Source organism: Malurus melanocephalus, unplaced genomic scaffold, assembly GCF_030028575.1.
Source record: "Malurus melanocephalus ecotype Western Australia unplaced genomic scaffold, MMel_1.1 scaffold_8, whole genome shotgun sequence".
NCBI classification, from domain to species: Eukaryota; Metazoa; Chordata; class Aves; order Passeriformes; family Maluridae; genus Malurus; species Malurus melanocephalus.
Window position 1 is genome coordinate 4,299,905 of NW_026623240.1, and position 8,589 is coordinate 4,308,493.

At 42.4% G+C, this 8,589-nt stretch overlaps 1 protein-coding gene across 8 annotated transcripts in view; it reads left to right on the forward strand.

Annotated features, from left to right (window-relative positions):
• The window catches only part of MCOLN2 (mucolipin TRP cation channel 2), a 28,016-nt gene that overhangs the window by 13,259 nt on the left and 6,168 nt on the right, over nt 1-8,589 (forward strand). For 7 of the 8 annotated variants that reach the window (XM_057374634.1, XM_057374643.1, XM_057374653.1 and 4 more), the window contains 2 exons: nt 2,052-2,258; nt 3,363-3,478. In XM_057374634.1, coding sequence (XP_057230617.1) covers nt 2,052-2,258; nt 3,363-3,478 — 323 coding nt within the window. Of the gene's footprint in view, nt 1-2,051; nt 2,259-3,362; nt 3,479-4,741; nt 5,409-8,589 lie in introns of those variants that run through there. The other variant, XM_057374698.1, reaches the window with a different exon arrangement.

Here is an 8,589-nt window from a genome sequence, read left to right on the forward strand (position 1 = left end):
AAATCTTTCCCGTGCCATGTAACTTCAGTTCCTAATTTGTGACTCATAAAGGGGTGGATGAATGCTTGTCTTGTTTGCTTTGCTTCCTGTGTGGGGGTGTGCTGTGGGTTTGTTTGTTTGTTTTCCTAAGGTTAGTATCAAAGAGTGTGCCTGGTATGTCTTGTCTGAAACCTGGGTGCAGGAGCAAGGCTTTGTATATTCTAGAACACAAGCAAAAACAACCCTAAAGCTTGTTTGCTTTTCCTCTTGGCAGATGCTTTGTGTGACAGTTTGAGCAGAGGCAGATTCCTGTTGTGACAAATCCTAAATGTCCGTTAATGACTAACAAATGTCTGATTGCCTGATCTCTGGTTACATGCAGTGTGTGTCACAGAGACTTGTTCCAGTGCTTTATTCAGCTTCTTCTGCCCCCAGAGTGCAGATTCCTCTCATTTATTGCAGCTCTCTCCTTTGGGTAGTGTAGGTATTCAGTCTGCACATGTTCCAAGTTGGTGACATTTCTCCGTGGGCTGCTGGATGCAGTGGGATCCTTTGCCACACTAGAGGCTCAATTGTTTATAATAGGCACAGCATAATTACTGCTGTAACTTCCCTGCAAGGAGTACGTTGTCTGAGCCAGAGGAAAGAYAGTCAACAACATGCTTATTTATGCAAATGTTACCTCGTGCCTAATACCGTGTATCAGTGTCAAGGAAAGCAGCTGTAGCTGAGGGGGATTGCTGTTCCTGCCAGTTCCCCGGTGTCCCACGGGAAGGCGATGTGGCACTGTGCAAGGCAGCGCTGGCTTCCCRGGGCTCCCCAGCCACCCAAGCCTTTCTGGTGAGAAATGGGAAGAGTCTTCCCCAATGTGCCGAAACACTGGAGAGCTCCTTATGCTCAAAAATATAGAAATACCCACTCTCTCTTTCTGGCTATCACAGAGGATGTATCTTGGRTTTTGTGCTGTGTCAGTCCAGGGGCTTCCAGGTGAGCAGTCCTTAGCAGGTCTCTCTCTGTGTCAGTGGCTCAAAACTTGATTTGCTCAAAAATTACCTGTGCCACGCCTCCTTTCTTCACAAGTAATGTGCTACTGAGTTTCACAATTGCTTTGAAATTCAATAAAAACAACAGTAATAACAAAATAAGCCATAGGTATAAACCAGACCTGYTGTTCCTGTGCACCAATGCATTCTTACAAGCGTGTACCACTTGACATCCTGTTTTCAGTATGGGGCCACAATTCAAGTGAGTGTAGTTGTGGTAGTTCATTGATAATGCACAATGTTGTAATGTGGCTATTAATTCATATTGTTCAATAAATTATAGCTAACAAGTTCAGTTACTTGGAGGGGCAGAGTACAAAGGGAAAGTGGTCTTACCTGGCAGCTAAAAGGATTTTAGCTCAGGACACATTCTGGCTTGGGTAGATGGAGTTTGAATTTAAGAGAATGTCCTCGAAATTACACCATGATTTTTGTGCAGGTTGTGCTCTAGTAGCTTCATAATACAGCTATRGCTTGTACTTAGAGCTCAGAGAGGGCTTTCTGAATGACAGATTGTTAATTTAGTTTAGCCCATTTTAGTTCTGAAGGCTATATGCTAACTCCATCTCCTTAACACAGTATTGATTTATTACCCATACTGCAGTAATGCTGCAGAGCTGGGAAACCAGAGGATGTGGATTGTGTTCCCAGCATMCTATCTCTAATTTACGGTATAGGTTCTGTGAAATCACTGTAACTGTGCTTTGGCAAATGGGATGATACTTCTCTGCAGGTCTAAAATGCTTATATTTCTGTGACTTTCTGTGGTGGTCAGCTATTGACTGTTTTGACAGTTGAACATCCCAAACTTTATTTSTTGATAATAAATATTCTTATATCTGATGTCAACACATCATGCTTAGTCAAGATGATGTTCCTACATGGTTCTGTTACTGACATATGTATTTTGGGCTGAATGTATGGGAAAGTGGGGTAACATTTGGTTGCCTGTATTGGCTTTTTTTTGTCTGCCGTAAACTCAAACTTTATCGATCTTCACACTATACTAATTTTTATTCTTTTTTTTAGTTTGAAGATCTGAACACGGTGGCTGARTGTCTGTTTTCTTTGGTCAATGGTGATGATATGTTTGCAACATTTGCTCAAATCCAGCAGAAGAGTTCACTGGTGTGGATGTTCAGCCGAGTGTATCTGTACTCCTTCATTAGTCTGTTTATATACATGATCCTCAGCCTCTTTATTGCACTCATTACTGACTCCTATGACACYATAAAGGTAAAGATTTGTTTTCTGTTTCACTTCTAGTCTGTTTTGTATTCATTCATGTTAATCACTCAGCACTATGCCATCTACTATTGGTTCTGATGAGTGATGAGATCATTAAAATCTTTTTGTTCATTCTGTGGCAAAATTGGGAGGATGACTGGGTTTGCTGACATTCCAGAGACATGCCTTTGGCAGGAGTTTGGAAACTTGGGATTTAGGTGCCCAGGTCTGCTTAATGTGCTGCTTGGAAATGCATAGTTAAAAGGAAGTATCTTCTGAAAGACGCACTACTTCTTCAATTTAAAATGGTGCCATCTGTTTCCAGTATGAGCTGTCTGAAAGTGAACCTGAATTTTCAGTAATTGCCTTCTGTTCTTGACCTTAAGTGCTGTCTGCCCTCTGTGCTCCTGGAAGTCTCAGTGAGCAGTGGGGTGGCAATGTGGATCATCTTCAGCTCTCACCTCTTTCTTGTTTTGGTGTCAGGAGCAGGCCAGCAGAGTAAGGCTGGTCTGACATGAGCTGCARTTTCCAGACTGAGCAAGAGCTTCACTTTGGAAGCATCTCAAAATCAGCTTAATCATGTGTGCTTCTGAGATTGCTGGATGGTCTGCCCTGCTAAATGGTGTTTCACTATTTTACTCTTCCCTCTGAGCACTTCACATAGATCAATTGGGAGCTATTTCAGGGTGCTCAACTTGTTTTTTTCATAGCATTTCTTCAGCATGGCAATGTTGAATGGCCACCCTGAGGCCCTTCAAATCCAGCATTAGAGTTCTTAGGGAAGAGGAGCCCAGGGCACTTGAAGTGAGCACAGCAGCTCACAGTGGACAAGGGAGAATCCATGCTAYTATGGCCTGAGATCACTTGCATGACCTTATGGACAGCAAACAGAACATAAGAGAATCTGTGAGCAATGTGAATTTTCTGTCACTTACATTGTTGGTGGGACAAAGCAAGCTATGTAGTGTTTCTAGGATGGGAATGGGTTTTTCCCTTCCTACAGCAATATTGAACAAATGGTTTAGTTTTACTGTCACACTCTAGAGGAAATTTTAGAATGTTTCATGCTTAGTAACTTCTCATACATTGTAMATGAAATGCTTTTTCTTTCAGAAATACCAACAGAGTGGTTTCCCAGTAACAGATCTACACGAATTTCTAAAAGACCATAGCAGTGCTGGCTACAGAAAAGAGAGAACTTCTTTTCCATTCATCTGCTGCTGCAGGAGGTCAGTAGGGTGTTTTTAATGAATGTCTTCCTGAGAAGTACAAGAGTTGCTTCTCGCTGCAAAATGCTGATTTACAAATATTGGAGTATTCAGAATTCAGCCTGTAAAATAYTTGGATGCTGTTGTTCCTGCTGTGCTTTGCATCATGTTAGATCTTTAGTCAGCTGATGATGCAAAGGCAGCGATTCTGAGCTTGAATATGTTTTAACTGTTACAGTCTTGTGGAAACTATGACGCAGAAGCTGATGAGAGCACTGTGGAGTATGGCATGAAACTACTGAGGGCTCAGGAGCAAACCTAGTCCCTGCTTCTTGGGGTTTTGCTAGTTGTGTGGTTCTAAAAATCATTGCTACTAAGATTGGAGTAGTTGGAGAAGGCAAGAGTGGGTGATTCAGCCTGAGGGTGGTGCTTACTCCCCAAGCTGTGCTGTGTCTGTGAGGCAAACTGAATACCCTCTGCCAGGATATTGGAAACACACTGGACAATGTGTGTAGACACTGTGGTAGTGGTCAACACCTGCCTAAGGTGCTGGTGAGAGATGAACATCTCACCTGGTGCTTGCTGGTCTGGGACCTTGCTCTTTGAAGTCTGTTTCTGAGGAAACAACACACCTCTGAAGCCGTGTTTGAGACAGGAGGGATCTTGTCACTGTCCCTGGGCACTCCAGGATAATCCATTCGTGTGCACAGAATGGTTGTGGGCACTGTGCAAGGAAGCCAGGCTATGGGAGCAGGAACAGAGCTAAATGTGAACACTTTATCACAACAGCTATAACAAACCCTGTTTTAGCAGTAGGATACTTGCCTACTTACACATTGATGCTTTTGTGAAACGCAGCTTTATACTTTTGGTGTACCCTGGCAGAGGGGGGACCCCAAATGGAGCACGTGAGATCATGATGGGCAGGTATCCCAGCAGTTGCTGGGGGCACATGAAAGCCAACTTGCTAACAAGATCTCCAGCCAAGTCCAGCTTCAGGTTTCACATGCAGCTCATTGTGTAGAATAAGAGATTTTGTGTGCTCGAGCATGATRAATATACACTGTAATATCCTGTGCAGTACTGTGGGCACAAGCTTGGTAGTTGGAGTGCAAATCTAGAGCTTTTMCTACTGCAGCAGTTTTTGCATCATTGTCCAGTGCAGGTGTTGGAGTTGTATGCTGAAATGAGAGAGCAGAAGGATCAAAACTCAGCTTGTGTGGCCAAATGCTTCCTATTGCGTTTCTTGCTGAATGGAGAATTGTGAATCTTTTTTCTTTGCAGACAACAGAGTGATGACAACTTGATACTTATTAATTGATGGCTGCACATTGAAATTCACCTCTGATATATGCAAAGAAAGCATAGTGGTACAGAGAAGGATAATTCTCCAAATTGCAATGAAACCTACCATCTGGACCTGCCTCATGAACAAACTAGTCCTAGCTAAWTAAGGTTTTGGGGGAAGAAAACTATTAATGTGACATCAGCTGGCTGACCAACAGGAGAGYCCAGAAGCTGTGTCTGGAGGAGAGCTGTGAAGAATTCTGTATTCTTGCCTCGAGTTCTGTCATGATAGAGAAGACTGATCCTTGAGAATTGTCTGTAGGAGCTCTGTTTGCTTATGACTTTGAAGAGGAAGGAAAGTGGCTGTGAATTMACTGTTGTTAATAAGAAAAAGAATTCTATGAAAATAATTTTTAAAAAATAACCCTGTGTAAAAAAGTATTAAATAAAAGGAAGTCAAGAAGGGAGGAATTTTTCACTTAAAGTGATGCATTCAGCCTGTCATTTCTTCTTGACACATTTAATTTATTTGAACTAAATTTATGGAAAACTAAAAAGCTGCACGAAAGTGGAAAATAATTGCTGTTCTTCCTCTTGTGTATCATTTTAACACAAACCACTTTTAGATCACAGTCTTTTCTTTAACAGCTTTACTAAAAAGCAATTAATCTTTTTTTTTTACTGTCTTTTCTGTTATACCCACAGTATAGATTTGTACTGTGTCCAGATTAAACTTACTGCTTTAGCTGTAGTTAAATACTTTTTTTGGAAACTTCATGGTAAGCATTATTGGAAGGCTGCTGCAAAGATTTTTTTTTTTTTTTGTAGTAGTAGTAGTATACTGTTGTGTTGTCATAATCCAGAGGACAAATTTAGGCAGAAACAGTGCCATGGAGTTTTATGTCTATTTAAAGCACACGTTAATTGGATGAAAATACAAAACAACTGAGTCTTGCAGTTGGTTTGTTCGGGTGACTTTCTAGCTGTCTTTGGGGTGGTCATCTATAATGACTGCATTTCCCCTTGCTTCTTTATAAACTTTTTAAAATAAGAGCAGAGGACTTTGGGGAACATAAAAGCACTTCCAGGATAGTTGTGCATGGAGGCTAACCAGGCACTTCTGTAAACTTTCAGGAGTGCTGACTCTTCCTGGGGTGGGTGTACTATTTTATTAGATGCTCCACTTTTRTCTCTCCACTATTTGCTCTGTAAGAAAAAACACTCTTCAGTAGATGATATGAGTGTGTTGGCCAGGACTTGGTCTTGCTGTATGTTGTTAACTACTAATGGTGGTCTCTGCAGGTTCAGGCTTGTTAGTATTTCACATGGCAAAGGCAATTCAAAACRCTGCCCTGGTATGAGTGGGATGAGTGCCAGCTTTCTTTTTTTCTTTTGCTTTTTTAATCTCCTGCCTAGTGTTTACCTTCATAACAATTAAACTTTTGTTGTTGTTGAATGCCATTTTGCCTTGCTTAGGCCACAGCTAGGTGTCTGGAACAGATTTCTTGGTGTCAGTATTTTGATGCATCCAGGCTCTGCAAATTTCAATGCTTCTGTTGCTGAAATGTCTTTGAATGTTTTTCCTATCCCAGTCTGAGCAATGTGCTGCTGGGGCCTAGTTTCTCACTACAGCTTCTGGCTATAAATGAAATTGTTGCTGATAACCAAGACTTCATGCTGTTAGCCAAGATTTTCTGTAATTGTCTTTTCATCAGGCTGATGCTAGTTGTGTGATTTAGGACAGAGAATTACAGTCTATCACCAGGACAGAAGAGTCAGCTTTTCTCCTGGTGTTTATCTGCAGAACKTGTTTGGGAGATGTTAGCCTTTTGGTGTATGCTCTGGGGCCCTGGATAACAAAAGAGCTGTTCTGCAGGCTGCAGAATGATCAGCATGGACTGATTGCCAAGGACCCCATCCCTTACAGTGTGCAACCTATTTGGTCATGTGCATGATGTTTTCTGCATTTGCTGGTTAGCTTTTTGGCGTGTCCCTCAGTCAAACAGTTCCATCATGTCTGAAAATGAACCATGTTTTCCTTACTGCTCTGCCCTCTGCCAGTACTGGCAGAAATCCTAGAGATGTGAGCCTAGGAAAAGCAGATACTAATGCATATGTGTGGATAATTAGCCATATTACATTAACATGAAAGTGTAAAACATCACCTCCAGAGGCCTGGTGCCTCTCTTCCCTAAAGCAGGTGAGGTCCATCCCATACCCCAACACTGAGCTATGGTGCAGGAGCTGTCACTCCTCACTCAAGCTCCAGCTCCAACTCTCTCTTTCCAATTCAGTAGGACATTTAATRTGATCTGCCAAAACCATTGCTCAGATAAATACTTGTTTTGTGAGAGAATCCTCAGGGAATGAGGGAAAAGCATTACCAACAAAGGGAATGCAGAGAATACTTTATRATTCTTAACTGATTTTAAGACTTCATTTCTTTAATGGAATCATAAAGCTTTCTGGTCCAGTATTGATTTTTTTTTTGTTGTTTAAATCATATGAGCTAGACTTCTGCTTCAGCCCTACCATATTAGAGCAGGTCATTAATGTGTTGTAGAAACCAAATTTTGTCTTTACTATCTGGTGGGGTTTTTTTTCCCTCTTGGAAAAGAAGAGACTTGCTGGAGGCTATAATTGGTTCTCTTTTCCACAGAGGTGAAACTTGACACAAAATCTGGAATATGTTGATTCTGAATTCTGCACATTAATACAGATTTGAACACAGTTGCTGACTGATAGGTGGTCCCACTCCAGCTGTTAAGGAGGTGATGCATGGTAATGGAAGCAGAACTGGAGCATAAACTTTTGCAAAGTGCTCCGGAAAAGGGCTGTGGCCTTTTCTAGTCTTGTTCTGTGGGAAGAAGAAGCTTTTGCTAATTGCTTATAGGACTTAACAAAAGGAGGAGAGAAATGGATCAGACAGTGCAAAGCTTGCATTAGAAAGATATGGGCAGTAAGAAAGAGAAGAAACTTCCCTGAGCCATCTTCAGGGTGAGCATTCAAGGGAGGGGGAATAGGGTCAATAAGAGTTTGGGTTCTTATTCTGGGGCTTTTCCTTTTTTGGGGATAAAACAGAAAAAAAAAAGTTGGAATGGAGTCTATTTGGCAYTTCATGTGTGATGTTCATGTGCAAGATGGTACCTAGGCTTTAACCCYGTAAGTTTTATGCTGTAATTGTTACCAGGATTTCTGAGAAGTGGGGCAGAGATGTTCTGCTGAGATTTTCTTTTGTCAGTTTTCCAGCTCTGAGCAGACCTGTGCATAGCTCTGCACTGCTTGGACGTATGCCTGGCCTCAGGAAATAGTTCAGGGAGGTGGGAATGGGTCAGATCCATCTGATCGTGGACTTCAGGTAAATTAATCTTGTACTACCTTCTACTTTTGAGTTTGATTTGTCCTTCATGGCAAAGCTGTTTGTGCTCAGTCCTGCCCGTTGGAGGTGACACAAACCTCAAGGTTTCTGTGTCCCTCTGTTGAGCGTGAAGTGGTTCTTGTTTGCTTTTTACACTGTGTTTCAAAGAACAGCTTTGTGTGATACTGGAAGTGGCACTTCTACCTGTCTGTACTGTCCGGATCGATTCACAGAAGTTATTGCAATTTTGTGTGGGCATTGCATTTGTTTCCTAATGATCACGGACCGTGTGATGGGCTTTTTGGGCAGGACCGCGCTTTAGACTCGAGCAGCTCGGGGTTGCTTGGGGGTCTCACTCGCGTTCTCCCCCGCCGCCCGTGCCATGGGAGAGCCAAAGGTGGCCCCGAGCAGGGAACAAAGGGCCGGGTGAGCTCTCCGGTTGCCGGGGCAGGTGCGGGGCGGGCGGGGCCGGACGGGTTAACGCGGG